The sequence below is a fragment of the Pteropus medius genome, unplaced genomic scaffold (genome assembly GCF_902729225.1).
Source record: "Pteropus medius unplaced genomic scaffold, Ma_sr-lr_union100, whole genome shotgun sequence".
NCBI lineage: Eukaryota > Metazoa > Chordata > Mammalia > Chiroptera > Pteropodidae > Pteropus > Pteropus medius.
The window spans coordinates 396-16,930 of NW_024345507.1; the positions used below are offsets into that span (position 1 = coordinate 396).

The 16,535-nt window shown below is 49.0% G+C and overlaps 2 protein-coding genes across 3 annotated transcripts; one reads left to right on the forward strand and one right to left on the reverse strand.

The window, feature by feature from the left end:
* Positions 1–223: 223 nt before the first annotated feature.
* Positions 224–9,344, reverse strand: LOC120611540 (chromosome-associated kinesin KIF4A-like). Its single transcript, XM_039873972.1, has 5 exons — positions 9,076–9,344; positions 8,653–8,791; positions 8,438–8,552; positions 5,548–5,738; positions 224–388 (listed from the first exon to the last, which is right to left on the reverse strand). Exons 1-5 carry the CDS (start codon positions 9,288–9,290, stop codon positions 239–241), a joined length of 810 nt encoding a protein of 269 aa, XP_039729906.1. The 5' UTR covers positions 9,291–9,344; the 3' UTR covers positions 224–238.
* Positions 9,219–14,265, forward strand: PDZD11 (PDZ domain containing 11). 2 transcript variants are annotated; one of them, XM_039873973.1, is made up of 6 exons: positions 9,219–9,355; positions 9,704–9,803; positions 10,225–10,295; positions 10,919–11,030; positions 11,263–11,323; positions 11,478–12,385. In XM_039873973.1, the coding sequence occupies exons 2-6, from the start codon at positions 9,717–9,719 to the stop codon at positions 11,510–11,512; spliced, it is 366 nt and encodes a 121-aa protein (XP_039729907.1). In that variant the 5' UTR covers positions 9,219–9,355; positions 9,704–9,716; the 3' UTR covers positions 11,513–12,385. The 2 variants fall into 2 exon arrangements, 1 of the variants encoding a protein (XP_039729907.1); XR_005655226.1 differs by lacking the exons at positions 9,219–9,355; positions 9,704–9,803; positions 10,225–10,295 and adding an exon at positions 13,767–14,265 and having other exon boundaries at positions 10,926–11,030; positions 11,478–13,477.
* Positions 14,266–16,535: the final 2,270 nt, after the last annotated feature.

Consider the following 16,535-nt stretch of genomic DNA (forward strand, 5'->3'; position numbering starts at 1 on the left):
TGTGGCTAGTGGCTACCATACTCGACAGCCTAGCCTTAGAACTCTGTAAATACCTAGTAAATATTTAATTGATATTAGCATTCCTTTAAGAGGTAACAGGAAGGTGATAAAACTTCCTTCCCCACAAGAGATCCCATGTAGGAATTCTAAACTAACAAAGGGAACTGGAACCACACGAAATCTGAAAGATGTCAGTGGTCATTTAAAATCATAATGGCAAATGAAAGGGATGTGAACTTTAGTAGTGACCAACATTTTCCAATAATAATAGTAACAACAACAACGACAAACTCACCTTTATGCCTTCCTTAGGATCCTCCCGTATATTAATTTGAGAGGCTCTCTCACGAGATGGGCATAGAAGATCCAAGATTTCTTCATTGTAAATCTGATATTGTTGAAAACGAAGCGATAAAAACGAAAATGTTAACAGTGCTAACCTCAGGGTGATGGGATCATAGATAAGTTTTTAAATTTGCTGTGAGTGTTCGTATTAAATATTTTTTACAACGAATATTTTTTTTAATTAAGAAAAGGACTTTAATCCTACATGCAATCATTTGCTATTTACAAGAATGAATTCACATACTACTCGTAACGAAATTGAGACTGCTCTCTTAAGACCGCGTGTCTTGGGAACAGCAGACACAATGAAAAGTCACGTGGGTGTCCAAGTTCATTTCTTTGATGGTGTCATAAGTGTCACCTTCACTGATTTTGTAAAACTGTAAGTAACCGGTTCTTAGTGGAGGGTAGAAGAGGAAAGCGAAAAGGAGATGAGGCAGCCGATATTTCAACGACGGTCAGAACTTTAAACATTTAGAACAGCGTTTAGCAGTGATCACCATATTTGTTTGTTATTATTGCTCTTGCTACTATTTAATATACCAGGTTCCTAAGTCATTTTTTCATCCGATCGCCTTGGCCACAACTGGGTTATTCAAGAGATTCGAGAAAGAGAATCTTAATGATGTTTAACACCCCCAACTTCCAACTCCACACCTCCTATACCTATTAAGATTCAAATTCAGGGCTTAGGGAGTCAAGATGGCAGGCTAGGTGCAAACGGGGTTTGCCTCCTCCCAGGACTGCATTAAAAGTACAACCAAATTATGAAAAAACAACTTAGAGAACCGCCTGGATCTAGCTTTTCATGACACGTACCTCTGAGGATATAAAGAAATGGCCACCTGGAGACAGGAGAGGCGGCCACAAAGCCGGCTGGTACCACGCCGGGCACCGGGAGGGAGGGCGCGGCTGCAGAGGCTCCCCTGAAGGAGAGGGGTGTCCTATCCCACCCAGGGGCTCCCCAGCCCAGGGTTCCAGCTCCAGGAGAGGAGTTCCCACAAAATCTGACTGTAAAACCAAGTGGGGATTCCGGCAGTAAGGGTGAGACAGATGGATGGTAGAAACTCAGACGACCCCTTAAAGGGCCAGCGCACAGACTGAGGGCGGGGGGTGTCAGCGGCTCGGGAGGCGCCGCAGACACGCGGGGAGGGACTGAGTCGCGTGGTCTCTCCCGCCTGCGAGGGCTGGAGGGACAGCCGCGCGGGTCCTTCCTTGGCTCTCCTTTGGGGCAGTCTGCCAGTGTTCAACCCTCCCCCGGCACAGCCGATGCCGAAGCTGCGCTGGCCGGTGCCATCGGCCCGAACCACCCGAAGCACAACGTGCCCGCGGCGGGTCTGTTGTGCGGCGGCCGCCCCCGCCCTGCCCCTTCCCGGGCCGCACTCCATGCAGGCAGCAGACCTTGGCTCGTGGGGCCCGCACGAGGCCCGTGCATCCCGGGAGGGACTTTCGGTGTCAGGTCACAAACCACGTTCTGAGCTACAGTATTTCACGAACAGATCTCGCTGTTGACAGGCCCCAGGCGGGCAGCGGCGGGCCTCGCTGCGACCTGACACTGTTACCAGAGGCCACAGGTTCGGCCCTGGCACGAAGCCTGACGCTGCAGTGGCCAGGTGAAATTTGCGCGCTTTACCCCAGCGACTTCCTGGGACCCGGACCCATCCGACTCCCGTACCAACCAAAGGCTCTTCCCGCTGCGGAGTCTGATGGGCATCTGGCAGGCGCCCCGGGCCTCGAGGCGCTCGGGTCCTTTTGCTGAGCCACCCCAGGCCGGGCACTGGGGTAACCGACCTTGGCTCGCAGCGCGGTCTCTCCCACTAGCCTCTGGGTCCAGCACAGGCGGCGACCATCTGCGGATCGCTTTGTAGCTACCAGGTAGCCCCGAACAATCAAAGGCAGCGGCTGACCTTGGCCTGCACGGGAGCCCCGCCCAAGGGGTCCCAGAACCAACACACGCGGAAGCTCGTGTGACATCACAATGGAGCACCACCTGACTAGCCCCACAAGCGGCACACCCAAAGGGTGGCCTCAACAGGTACACAAACCAACTAGGACGAACCCCACTCTGTGGGGTCAGCCCTCACCCAGCAGCCCATACCCTGTGGGCATGATTCATCCCCACAGCCAGTCAGCCCGAGAGTCAGTCCCATATACTAACGTGCTACCAGCAATCAAGGCTTAGCTACAACAGAACACACAGAGAGCCACACAAGGAACAGGTCCAGAGCGCCCGGCGCAGGAGATCAGGGAGACCTCGCCACTGGGACACACAGGACACCGACTACATAAGGCCACCTGGCCAAGGCTGAAAGATGCAACAAATCTTCGTAACACATAGAAACAAACACAGAGGCAACTAAAATGAGAAAACAAAGAAACATGCCACAAATGAAACACCAGGAGAAAACTCCAGAAAAATTCTAAATGAAATGGAGGCAAGCAACCTACCACAGACAGAGTTCGAAACACTGGTTAGAAAGATGCTCGATGAACTTGGAGGGAGGAGAGATGAGCTCAGCGAGGACTTTAACAGAGACATAAAAAGCATAAAAAAGGACACGGAAACCATAAAAAGAACCAGTCAGAAATGAAGTATACGGTAATTGGAATCAACAGTATTTTGGATGAAGCAGAGGATCAAATCAGACAAGGTAGCAGAAAACACCCAATCCAAACAGCAAAAAGAAAAAAGAATTAAAAAAATGAGGAGAGTTTAAGAGACCTCTAGGACATCAAATGTACCGATATCTACATCATAGGGGTACCAGAAGGACAAGAGAGACAGCAAGGGATTGAGAATCTATTTGAAGACATAATGACAGAAAACCTCCCTAATCTGGTGAGGGAATTAGACACACAAGCCCAGAAACACGGAGTCCCAAACAAGAGGACCCAAACAGGCCCACAACCAAGACACATGATCATTAAAATGCCAAAAGTTAAAGGCAAAGAGACTCTTAAAAGCAGTAAATTACTTATAAGGGTACCCCCAAAAGAATGTCAGCTGATTTCTCAACAGCAACTTTGCAGGCCAGAAGGGATTGGCACAAAATAGTCAAAGCGATGAAAAACAAGAACCTACAACCAAAATGACTCTACCAGGCAAGGCTATCGATTAAAATGGAAGGTGAGACAAAGAGCTTCCCACACAGGAAGAAGCTAAAAGAATTCATCACCAACAGCCAGAATTGCAAGAAATATTAAAAGGACTCCTGTAAAAAGAAGTAGAGGAAAAGAACCCATAAATACAAATAATAAAATGGCAATAACTGTGTACCTATCAATAATCACTATAAATGTAAATGGATTCAATGCCGCAGTCAAAAGACAGAGTAGCGAATGGATAAGAAAACAGGACCCATATATATGCTGTCTACAAGAGACCCCCTTCAGATCAAATGCCACACAGAGGCTGAAAGTAAAAGGATGAAAAAATTTCATGCAAATGGAAATGAAAAAAAAGCTGGGGTAGCAATACTGATATCAGATGAAATAACCTTAAAACAAAGGCCCGCTGTGGAATATATATGATTTACTGTTGAATTGTACACTTAAAACTTACTGGATTTCATCAACCAATGTCACCATAAAAAAAAAACAAAGGCCATAATAAGAGACAAAGAAGGACATGTCATAATGATAAAGGGATCAATCCAACAAGAGGACATGACCCTAGTAAACTTTTATGCACCCAACATAGGAGCACCGACATAAAGGGAAAGATTCACAATAATACATTCATAGTAGGAGACTTTAACGCCCATTGACACCAATGGACAGATCTTCCAGACAGAAAATCAATAAGGAAACAGCAGTCTTAAATGATACACTAGACCAGTTGGATTTAATTGATATTTTTGGAATTTTTGGAACGCTTCACCACCCCACCCCCTCCCTCTCAAAGCAGCAGAATATACATTCTTCTCAAGTACACATGGAACATTTTCCAGGACAGACCACATGTTAGGCCACAAAACAAGTCTCAATAAATTTAAGAAGATTAAAATCATATCAAAAGTCTTCTCTGACCACGATAGTACGAAACCAGAAATCAACCACAAGAGAAAAACTGGAAAATACACAAACACGCGGAAGATAAAAAACATGCTACTAAACAGTGAATGGGTTAACGATGAGATCGAAGAAGAAATAAAAGATATCTAGAGACAAATGAAAATGAAAACACAATGACTCAAAACCTATGGGACCCGGCGAAAGCAGTCCAAAGAGAGAAATTCACAGCAATACAGGCCTACATCGAGAAACAAGATTTCATCAACGATAGAAATGTGTAAGCTATGTACTGTATACCTGAAACTAACGAAAGAAATAAAAATAAAAACAAGATTCAACTTCAGGATGAACTGTTCACATGCAATTTATAATTAAGGATGTGTAAGCAATGTACTGTATACCTGAAACTAACGAAAGAAATAAAAATAAAAACAAGATTCAACTTCAGGATGAACTATTCACATGCAATTGATAATTGCATGTTGAAATCATACAAGTTAAATTATTGCTCCTTAAAGATAAGACATATTATCACTGCTATGGAACCAACCAGCTAGCTTTCCAGAAGCCATAAGTTCCTTCAACTTGTGTTTTGAGCGTCATGAGGTTAGACAGAACCGTTGGTCAATCTACTGGTATACTGATATACACTGGAATGAAAACGCACACAAGGGCAGGGATTTTTACGTCTTGTTCCCTGATATATCCCAAGTACTTAGAACAGGGCCTGTAACACAGTAGGTACTTGATAAACATATGCTCGGTAAACGCACCCTGTCATCACTTACACAGCTCAATACATCACCCAATTTTTATAACATTCTTCACGAAGTAGCAGCATTATCACTTAAGTAGCTCAAAGTAGTAAGGGGAAATCAAATTTTTTTTGGCAGATTCTATAGGGAATCAATAATAGAAGCCAAATTGAAATTACAGAATTCCTATCATCTTTTTACACGGCGATGCCAGCTCCTTTAACAATCCGATTAAACAGACTATTCTGGAAAATAACTGGGTGGGAGCCAGATCCAATGGAGCCAGTAAGTTTTCTCTATCAATTTATTAAAATGTAATTTACTAAAAACGCAATTAAATCATTTGAGTCATGCCAAGAAAAATCTGATTCAGATTTATTTCTCTATCCAAAGATAAATTTAAACTCAGAATAATTAACGATAAATCATTTACCTCCAGGTACGACACTTTCAGAGTAAATTCGAAGTCACTCTTCTTATCGATTTCTTTGAAGAGCAGTTGTATCACCCTAGGAATGACTCCAACTGTTGGTTCATTCTCTTGCTCTGCAGTGTATGCACCGCCCATTGAATAGGTTTTTCCAGAGCCTGTCTGTCCATAGGCCAGGACAGTCGCATTGTATCCTGGCAAAACAGAAGTCACATGCATAGTGATGCTCAAATATTTTCATCCTATCAATATGCTCCACTTCCTTCGGTGATCGCGTGTAAAACTGAGACCGCTGTCTTAAGACACGGTCTCTCAGGAACGGCAAACACAGAGAAAAGTTACATGGGTGCCACGACTTTGCACTACTCCCGATAGGCAAAGAAGAAAAATACCAACCCCAGACTGTGCACCCCTTTCGATAGCCATTAAAAGCTAGGCAGTAAAACAAAGACAGGACTGAGATGACCAAGGTGGCCAAGTCACGGTCAAAAAGCCACTCAGAGCTTTCTAAGTCTGCTCTCTCTCTACTGTAAGCAATTCTAAATTATGGGAATTAAATAAAAGTCTTAGAAGCTGCATAAACAGGAGGGATTCCAACACGTATTTCTTTGATTGAGAGTTTTCATTCGAAGAGGTAACCAAATTGCTTTGCACAGCCAACGAAAGCATCTACTCTACATCTGAACTCTCAGATGACATCTGGGCCATACTGTCAGGCTCCTCACAGAAACGGCATCGTTTAGGTATGATTCGATGGGATCTATGTCTTTGCTTTGTTTTCTTTTTGAAAGAACTTGTCTAAATGAAGACCCTGATGTCCTGAAAGGTCTTAGGATGGTAAATTGAGATTTTCATTAATAGATGGTTACGGTGTCGCCTGGCATAGCTGTGGGGCAGGAGAATGACATTCCATAACTTCCGGCAACACCACAGATATGTGTATATAGTAACAACTGGGGAAACCGAGTTTCAGTACATTTCACAAAATACACAGGGCTCTGTGGCATTGGGGGTTCAGAGTACAAGGGGTGCTGTCGAGTTTGTTGAAAAAGACTGGCTTCGCCTTTGCAGAGCGAAGTTAACCAAACACACATATACTGGAATCATTTTCTACATCATACTGTTTCGAAACACTATAATTTAATTCTCAACGTTTCCCAGTTAAAAATACGAAAGTGGAACTATGATGCTCTTAGTAAGCTTTGAAGGCACAGTCTGAGGAAGGCGACCGGATAATGAAGGCTCTGGAGACCATGTCGTTTCAGGAATGGCCGAAGGAAGGGAGGGATGATTAATTAGGAGAGACTTAGAAAAATATCATGTTCTTCCAAGTATGTAAACAGGAAAAAGATTAACTTTATAGTGCAGAAGACTGGCCGATGCCGCCTTATTCAAATGATCAAAATGAACGTCAGCAGTAATGGAACAAACCAAAAACATGGCTCGCCCGACAGGAGTCAGCTAAAGATATACAACCTGAAGCTAACCGTATATAAACATCAGACAAATCAAAATTGAGAACGTTTACAAAATAACTGTCCTGTGATCTTCAAAAATGTCACGAATGTGAAAGTCAAAAAAAGCCTGAAGAAGTGTTAAAGAGACTACAGGGCCATTACAACTAAATACGACGTGCGATTTTGAACTAGACCCTTTCTATAAAGGACATAACTGAAGCAATTGGTGAAACTTGAATGAAGTCTGAGGACTGGATGGTAGTTATGTAGCAATGCTAGTTTCATGATTTTGACGGCTGTATTGTAGTTGTGTAGGAGAAAGTCCTTGTCCGTAGCAAAAGTACACTGTTCAGGGGGCACACAGTCAACAACTCATCTTGAATGGTTTAGGAAAAAAAGTTCTTTACGCTATTCTTGTAGATTTTTATAAATTTGAGATGACTGTTTTAACATTTGTAAAATTTGAAACCAATGTGCCCGGTCATAAAAAAAATTGAAAAAAATGTAAATAGCTGGAAGAAAGCTTCTGTTTGTCTGGAGGGGTGAACTGACATCACTGGGTAGAAATTACTGGGAAGCAAATTTCATCTCAACATAATCTAATGCAATCAGAGCCGTGCAAAAAACAATCAACAGGACTACCCTGAGTTAGTGAGTTCCCTGTCAAAAAAAATTAAATAGATACTGGAAGTTCAGTTTACAGAGATATTGCTAGAAAGCATTTTTCTTTGGAAAGAAAGCTAGACTGGGTGATGTACAAATGTCCCTTTTGAGTTTAAGGGGCTGATATGCCACGGTTCTACTTTTATTATTTTTATTTTTGGTTTCTACTTTTAAATAGTCCTCTGCTTTGAATCCTGAATAACCACTATACTAGAATATAATTAAAGACCCACCCCCCAGGCACTGTTCTCTTAAGAACTGGCACGAGGTCTTCAATAACATTGAAGCCTTAGCTTCTGCTGTAAAGATTATCAAAAATATTTTTTCTTAAAGATGGGTGCAAAAAGGTAAAAACTTTTTATGCACCCAAAATTATAAATGTAGCCATGTACTTCTATTCCCACCCCTGGACTCTGAGCTACATTATTTATCTCCGAATCTCTCCGCGGGGTTCTGTAGGGCTTGGGCCTTGAGTCGGTTGGCACACTGATCATCACCAGGACCCATCGAAGGGCTTAGGATCTAATGAGGTTCCAGGACAAACAAAAGTATATACAAGTCAAAGATGAGCAGAACCACAGAAAGCAAATACCAGCGCCAAACTCGTTTGACGGCGCCGAGGCTTTTCACGCGTGATATCGCGTTAGTTCCTAGGCTGTGGGTTTTTGGAAGGCAAGACTCGTGTTTCACCCATTCCTGTCTTTACAGCATGCGAACGCGGTGCCCGTCACACCGTATGCTCGAGAAGCATCTGAAGAATGAAACGGCCTCACCTTTAAATATGCCTTTAATGAGCGGGGCTACCGCTGTATTGAAGACCTCTTCCTGTTCAGTAGAGGGGTCAAACACAAAATCGTACGTGAAGGATTTGTCGGTACCGACCACCACCTAGAGAAGGCGAGGGACAAGGAGTCAGGAAATCACGCAAGGCCAGGCCACGCCCCTCAACCTGTCATTCGGCCCCAGGTGTCCCACGACTGCTACGCACCTGCGGCTCCCCGGGTACGAACGAAAGGCACATCTGGCAGCCCTCGCTAATCTCTTTGGGGACCAGAGGGCGACATCGCAGAGCCACTCTTACAGGAATTCCCTTCACCTCTTCCTTCATGGTCCTGCCTCGGCACCGTCTGCGACGGGGAAGAGAAGAGAGCGTCCTGATGATGAGTCTTGGCGGGCTGGCAGGGGTGGCAGGGCGTCCGCCCGCGGTACCGGCCCTCGCAGCGGGATCTCTGCCACGCGAGAGTCACTGTTTATCAGACGTGGCCACCGCGGCACTGCCCGCAGCCCCGACACTCTGAAGTGGACGGAGTGACGTCTGAAACGGAAAGGAAAAGCCCCGGCGGAGACGACGAAGCGCCACAGAGCAGCGGGAAAGGCAGATGCGCAGCTAAGGTGTGCCCCCGTCACTCACCGAGCCGAACGCACCTTCCCGGCGCTCCCGCCGCCCCGTTCCAAAGCGAGCTGTAACCGCCAAGTTTCAAATCGGTCCTGGCGGCGCCAGCCAATCTGAGCGCGGACGGCCTGCGGACGGAGCGCGCACGTCGGCGTGCGCCGGAAGACGCGCCGGGGCGGGGCCGGCCCGTGCGCCGCGCCCGACTCCGCCCCCTTCCCGACCCGACCGAGCATCCGCTTCCGGTTCCCAGGCTGGACTGGCGGAGAGCGCAGCCGGAGGTCCCCGGACCTGTCGGCGGGTGAGTTAGCACCGCCATCCCGGCGTCGTGTGCGCGGGACTCAGGCGGGATGCGGGGCGGGGATTGGGAGGTGGCTGGTAGTGAAGGAAAAGGTCGATCTGGGGACCCCCACCGTTACGGATCACACGTAGGGACTGTGGGGCGGTGCCTTGGCCTCCAGATAGCCAGCAGAGCTCGTTGTTTTCTTCTACGTATTTTCTTCCTCCTCTCCCTTAATCCATCACCCGGAAGTGGGCTGGGACCATAGGTTGACAGCCTTGGATGAGTTGGGGTTGTTTTCTGAAACTTCCTGGGCTGCTGTTCCGTTTGAACCATTTTTGTCAGCTTCGATTCACCCTTCCATTCCAGGGCCTTGCCGGAGATGGACAGCCGGATTCCTTATGATGACTACCCAGTGGTTTTCCTGCCTGCCTATGAGAATCCCCCAGCGTGGATTCCTCCTCATGAGGTGGGAACCATCTGTACTCTCGAATAGATTTTTCACCATGGGCATGAGATGGTATATGATGGGTAGGATGGCAGGGTTAGAAAGCTCAATGCAGGATGAATCTTAGCCTTTGTTGTAGCCAAGCGATCCAGAAGTTGGATTCTCAGCAGCCCGACCCACTGGGAGCCAAAGTCCACTGCACCAGAGAATTCTGGAATTCTGTTTCCATTCTGTCAAGGTCAACAAGTGTGGAGATCCTAGACTGCTAGCACTTCCCAGAACTATCCATCTACCCATTTGGACAGTGTTACCTGTTCTACTTAAACTAAGTCCACGACTTCACCTTTTCCCGACTTCGGGGTGATGCGTTTGTGCACCGGACAAAAGTGGGTATAAAACCTAAGACCGGTAGTAAGATTTCTGGGGTCGCTGTGTCTTGCAGAGGGTGTACCATCCGGACTACAACAATGAGTTGACGCAGTTTCTGCCCCGAATCGCCACACTGAAGAAGCCCCTGGAGCTCAGGTGAGCTTATGAACAGCCGCCTCATCTAGGCCAGAGTTGGTCAGAACCAGGCCCAGAAGTTAGCCGTGGCTGGGGGGGGGGACAGATCGGGAAGCAGGTAGGGAGGTAACGCCACTCCCTTTTATAGGCAGAAAAGCTGAGCTACCACTTCTAAGATGCATGTTCTGACCTCTTTCTGAGGGACACACGGCCAAGCTGTCATGTGATGATGCTATTTGATGTTCTCGTGTCTGTGGTCTTCATTGAGCCCCCGTTCCGTGCTCTTGTTTTGCAGTTGGGATTTAACATCCGAGGAGGAAAGGCTTCCCAGCTCGGCATCTTCATCTCCAAGGTGCGTGCGCCTGGTAGGCAGTGTGGATGGCTGCTTCCCTTTGTTAAGTTATCGGATGGTACAACCCTGATGGCCCAAGGCCTGGGAGAAGGATGATTCAGTAGACTCATAGAAGGGGCAGAATGCGGACACCCTTTCCCACTTCAAACTTCCCACCTGGCAAGCATCTGTTTCCCTACATTGTCACACACAAAACGAAACAATAGCACCTTACATTTGAATAGCACTTCATTTCACTTACAGTCTTTGAAGTGATCCCGCCTGGATCACATACAGCCTTTCCTTCCCAACAGGTGATTCCTGACTCTGACGCACATCGAGCAGGACTTCAGGAAGGGGACCAAGTCCTAGCCGTGAATGATGTGGATTTCCAAGATATTGAGCATAGTAAGGTGAGCACAGCGCTCGGGCTGCGGTGAGGCAAGAAGCCATCCCAGGTAGGACAAGTTGGACCAGATTAGCCTCATCTGTAATTTCATTAAAAAAGACCCTCCTGAGGGAGCGGACCAGGGGGAAGTAGCTGTTAGTGACCCAGAGGTTGGAGTGGCCGACTCCTTTCCTCGTGCTGTGATTCTGTCCCGGGTCACTGCTCGCCGTTTGTACAAGCTGTTCCATTCCTTTCAGGCCGTTGAGATCCTGAAGACAGCCCGTGAAATCAGCATGCGTGTCCGCTTCTTTCCCTACAGTAAGTGGCCCGCCCTTTTTTACTCACCTGGCAGGGCCCTGGGTTGGAGCTCTCCGAGTACTGATTACTGGAGGCCCTACTGCTTGGTGAGGGCGCATTGGGAGCTCAGGCCAGAAAATAACCTGCTTCTCTCTTTCTCTCTTCTTTTCCTCAGATTATCATCGCCAAAAAGAGAGGACTGTGCACTAGAGGGTTGCAGCCCACGGCCCTCCACGTGGGAACTTCTGAGACTAGGTGGCCAGGCCTCAGGGGAGCCACGTTAGAAACTCTGCTCCCAGAGTCCCCTCGGCATAGTGGAGTGGGGAGGCCAGGCAGACGCCGAGGCCATGCACTGAGCCAGCTGGCCAGCTGCATCCCCCCCGGACCACTGCACTGGCAGTTCCCTGGTTTTCTCGGTGAGCCTCGTTCCCTGCAAGGAGAAGGTGGTGATGGCGGGTGGAGCCTAGCCCACAGAGAGCCCTGCTAGCAAAGGCCGCTGACCTGTGTAGATACCATGTGCTAGGAGACGCATATGTCATCTCGTTTTCATTAGCGCATAGAAACAGTCTTGGGGAGCTTCCATCTAATCCGCCTGGCTCTCTCATCCCATCCTTATCGTACCCATGTCATACACTTGGGAGACTCCGGTGGGGCCCTGTTTTTCCTCTCCGCCTTCCTCCTCTTCTGTCTCTTGAAAAGTAAAATGTGATGCTGAAGAAACGGTGGTGTGACTTCTGGATGATACCGATTGGGCGTAAGATGCTACTGAGGTCAAAGGAAAAGCTCTCCCAAAGAACGGAGCCCCTGGAAGTAACAGCAGACTACGTGCTTCACAATTGTCTCCGTCTGCCCAGAACGGCAGGGAGGCCCAGGAGCCCTAGCTATAGTATCACAGGAGCGGTAGAGGTCGGGGATGGGGAACTGGAGGAAACGATGCCCCTTCCCCCAAGATTTCTGATGTTTCTCTGCACCGTGCAGTATTAATATAGTCCGTCTTTCCCAAGTTCTTTGATTTGGAACGTAAACTAAGGGAGGGGCTTACATCGTTTCTTTCAGGAACAGCAGTAAAAAATTGATTGCCAATTTCCAACTTGTAGCTTGAGTTCTACTGACATCTGATCGCGCCCTTTGCTTCGCCCCAGCCCCGAAGTAATTTGTTCTGTTCTGAGTTCCGTAGTTACCAATCCATTGTTGGAGGTTCCAGGCCACACCTTATGCCATCTGCATCGGCATGTTCAAATCCCCTTCAGAATAGAAAGTTTTCTAATGAGATATGGAGTGAAGTGCCCCCCATAATGAAAGTCCCAAATTTTCCTGGAAAGAATCCCAGGAAGCTTAAATATATATATATTTCCAGGCTCGTCCCCTGGAGAGTGATTCTGTTGGTCTGAGGTGGAGCTTGGAAATAAGGTGAATAAGCCTTCAAATATGGGAAACCATTCTAAATAGTAGTAATTTATCTATGGGGAAGTTCTGGCTCTTCCCATAAAACGCACCCACTACTATGGTACCTCTTCTAGAGGCTTGGTGCCATTGTTGGGTGGCAACACGCTGGTACGCAGAGCTGGGGATAGGAGTCGTTTAACTGTCTGCTTCCTGGGCGGGCCCCTCCGAAGTCTGCGCTTTGGCTGCTCTGCTGCCTCCCAGTGGCCATCTGAGAAACTGGAGGCCAAGACGCGCACATAGGCGTATGGGCTGAGTCTACTGACCTTTGAACTCCAAGACTCTCCCTGTGGTTAACAGGCTTTAAAATGAGTCATCTCAGAGGTGTGGTAAATGGCAGAGAGTCCCAGCCATGGGCCTAAGGTAAAACCCCTCCTGCCCTGAATTGGTTCCCGCTTTGCAATACTTGTGATGGCTCTGGGTTGGGGCACCAGCGTGGAGGTATAGGTATGGTGTGGACAAGGCACAAGCCATGACAGGCTGAGGCGAAAGGACCAGTGGTTTATTGAGGGTGTAGATAAGAAAACGAGAGTGAACCGTATCGGCCCTCGGGGTGTCCCAGCTGCTGTAGAACCGCATCCCCTGTAGATGTCTCAGCAGTCAGAAGGGAACAAGGGATTCCTGGGTCCCGCAAGAACTTTCTACCCAAGAGCTGTGAGATGCAGCCAAGAAATGATGGCACTTTCACGGGTCCCGTTTTACGCCTAAGCCCGGGAATTGGACAAGAACTTAGTAAGTGGCCCAAGTAGTTAAACCATTAATCTGACGGGGTGGGGGTGGAGGACTGGTACTGGGAAGCCCAGATGCAATAAATTCATCAAGTTAGGCAGACAGCCTATGCTACGGACAGGAACAATGGCTTTTGATGCCTGACTCATTGTGGGGGGTGGGGGACTCTTGGATTTCGACCACTGAGGGGTCATAAGGTAATAGGCGGCCGGGGTCAACTCTCAATTCCCAAGGGCGGTTCCTAGGAGACACAGAAGAGGAATTCTGATCTTATGACCCCTTTCACCTAAAGGCAAACTGGGGACCTGCTTTGGGCTGAAGTTAGTCCTACCGTCTCTTAAATATCAGGCAGGAAAATTGGCCTGGCCGTCAAACTCAGCCAAAGAAGTTTGCTTCCTCTGCTTGGACAGTCCCTGCTCCAGCAAAGCTGGGGGAAAGGATATTCCTCTTCCTTCGGTGGACATGGGCTACTTCCGGATGGAACAGCAGAAGCCATGCACCGGAATAGCTGCGCGTGCGTGTGTTTGAGATGGAGGGAGAGAGAATGGTGTGATGTGCAAAAGAAAAAAAAAGGACGTCAGGTTCAGAGACATGATTCTGGGCCTTTGCACTGCATGATGAGGACATGAACCTTAGCCCCACCGCAACAAGCCAAGTTCATCCAAAAGAATAAGCAGTGCTGGGTGGCTACAGTATGCCATGCGAAGTAGCATAAGAGATGGTTATTAGATTTTCATGTTACAGCTCGTATTGGCACAGGTATCAATAAACGTTACATTGAGGTGTCTGGATTTTTCTTTGCCACTCTTCTGCAGACTGGACCAATGACAAATGATGTAAGGGACCAGCTAGTGCTAAGACCCCTTCTGATCCCTGACACTGGTAACTCCCCCCAAGTAAACAGAGTGAGCTGTAGGTATTGCAGAAAAAGTCGTCGTTATGCCTTACCTTCTGTTGTTCAGCTCAGTCCTGTCACCCAACATGACTACGTCATCACCTCTTTCTGCTAGAACATCTTCTACCCACTTACTGTCTCCTTGAAAGAATCGATGTGTATAACAGAATGTGTGGCAGAGCGTTGAGATTCAGGAGACGTTTAGAGGGAATAATGTTCCTGTCCGTCCTCTGTACTAGTCTTATCAACCTCCCTATTGCTCCCTTCAATCCCTTTATCAAATGAAACATGGCTTAACACCCCCTTGTGATGTCATAGATAACCATGGCGATGTAGTCGTGAGCGTAGCTAGGAATCAGGCTGTAACAGCGCCCCTGGCCAGCTGTGTCCTGTAGCTGCAGTTGAGTCTCCACAGAGAGAAGGGAAACTAGCCTTTTAAAGGCTACAACTTAATAAAGGCAAAGTAGAGAGTTGAGGAAACTGGGCCCCTGAAAAGTGGCTACTACGGCCACAAACCAAGTGGCCTATGATCCTAGGACGGGTGGAATCTCAGTGTACTGTTTTGATTAAGGAAGACCCTATAGAGCAGCGGACTTAAGGACTCGGGGCCTGTTGGATGGTGTCTGTGTCACAGCTGGAGTTTAGATGCGGGCAGAGGGAACAAGAAACAGGGCTGGTAGTTTAGAAAGGCTTCCCGTTTTTCTTCCCCTTTATCCACAAATAATCTGGGGCGGTGCTCCCCTTCCGTGGTGAACAGGCGGAAGGGGCCGAGGTGTGGGCTCAGTCATATGAGAGTGAACACTCAGTCTTCAGTCTTCCAAGTGCATGATCGTGGACGGGAAGTCAATGCCAATGGGCGCCTGCGAACCAGAGATACTCACTCTACCCGTCCTCTCCGCCACCCCACCCCGCCGCCCTGTACCAGGCGGCCTTAGAAACCAGAAGGGGAGAATGGTCCCCGAGGTTGTCCTGGCTCAACTTTTCAACGCTGACAGCAGATAACTTTGAGGAGCAGAATCCCTGGGTGAGTCCGCCAAGGGAGGTGGCTGCGTCGGTGGCGGGCGCACCGGCTGATGCCGGCAAAGCTGTGGACGGGAAGCGCGCGCCGCTTGGCACCTCTCCCAGTGCGAGGCAGGTAAGCAAGCCCTCCGTCCCCCTGGGTGAGGAGGAATCGATTCTCTTGGAGAACGGCCACTGCATTGCTCACTGTCCCACCTCCGTATTCCCGAAGCCCGACCCAGCCCCCTAGGAACACGAGTTCGGTTTGCACACAGGCCGGTGCCGGGGGCCCCCGACGGTTTCCAGGCTGAAGCCTCGGTCCTCACTGTGGGCCTCACCGGCGTGCGGAGGCAGACATCGCGGCTCGCTGCCTGAGGTCACAGGGCGCTCTCTGTCCAGCCGCCACTCAAGCCCCCTTCGGCGTCGCCCCTAGGCCTGGGCGTGCAGCCAAGCCCCCTGGCCCGCCGCTCCCGAGGTGGGGACGAAGGTGGCCAGGACCCGGAGGGAAAGTTGAGGGACACGCGGAGGGCGGGCGGCGTGCGGGAGGGAAGTCGGGGGTCGTTTAGGAGACAAGCAGGCTCATCTAATGACTGCCGGGGGAATGGGGGTGCTCGTTCTCGATAGTTCCATCACCCTCCCGGAGGAGGAAATACCAAAGAGGTCGCCAGGCTCGTCGGGACAAGTGGGTTTATTGGAGCGTAACGGGGGACCCCCACACAGACGCGCCAGAGCCAGGGGCTCAGCTCCCTTCGTCCCCCTCGGCCGCCAGCGCCTCCTGGGTGTCCTCCGCGCCCGGCTCCTGCCGCGTGAACTCCTCGATGACTATGTCCTCGGAGCTTGCAGAGGCAGCAAGGGGAATGGCGGCTTAGGAACATCCTCCAGGTCACTCCTCTTCCTGATCGCAGCCAAGTGCTCCCTTCCCCCCCTCCCCCGCTTCCCAGCTCGATGGCCAGCGCCCCTCGGTAGCTCCCTCCTCCCGCACCGCCGGGTCCCCATCGCTCGCTCCCTCCCCAGGCTCCTAACACGAAGGTCCCCCTGAGCCCTGGGGGAGAAATAAGAACGCGGGGAGGGATGGACAGAAGGGCTCGGAATAAGAGAGAGGGAAGTCAGGGCGAGGGGGGCGGGGAAAAGGAAAAAAAATGGGGGTACGGTTCCGAGAGGAGAGGA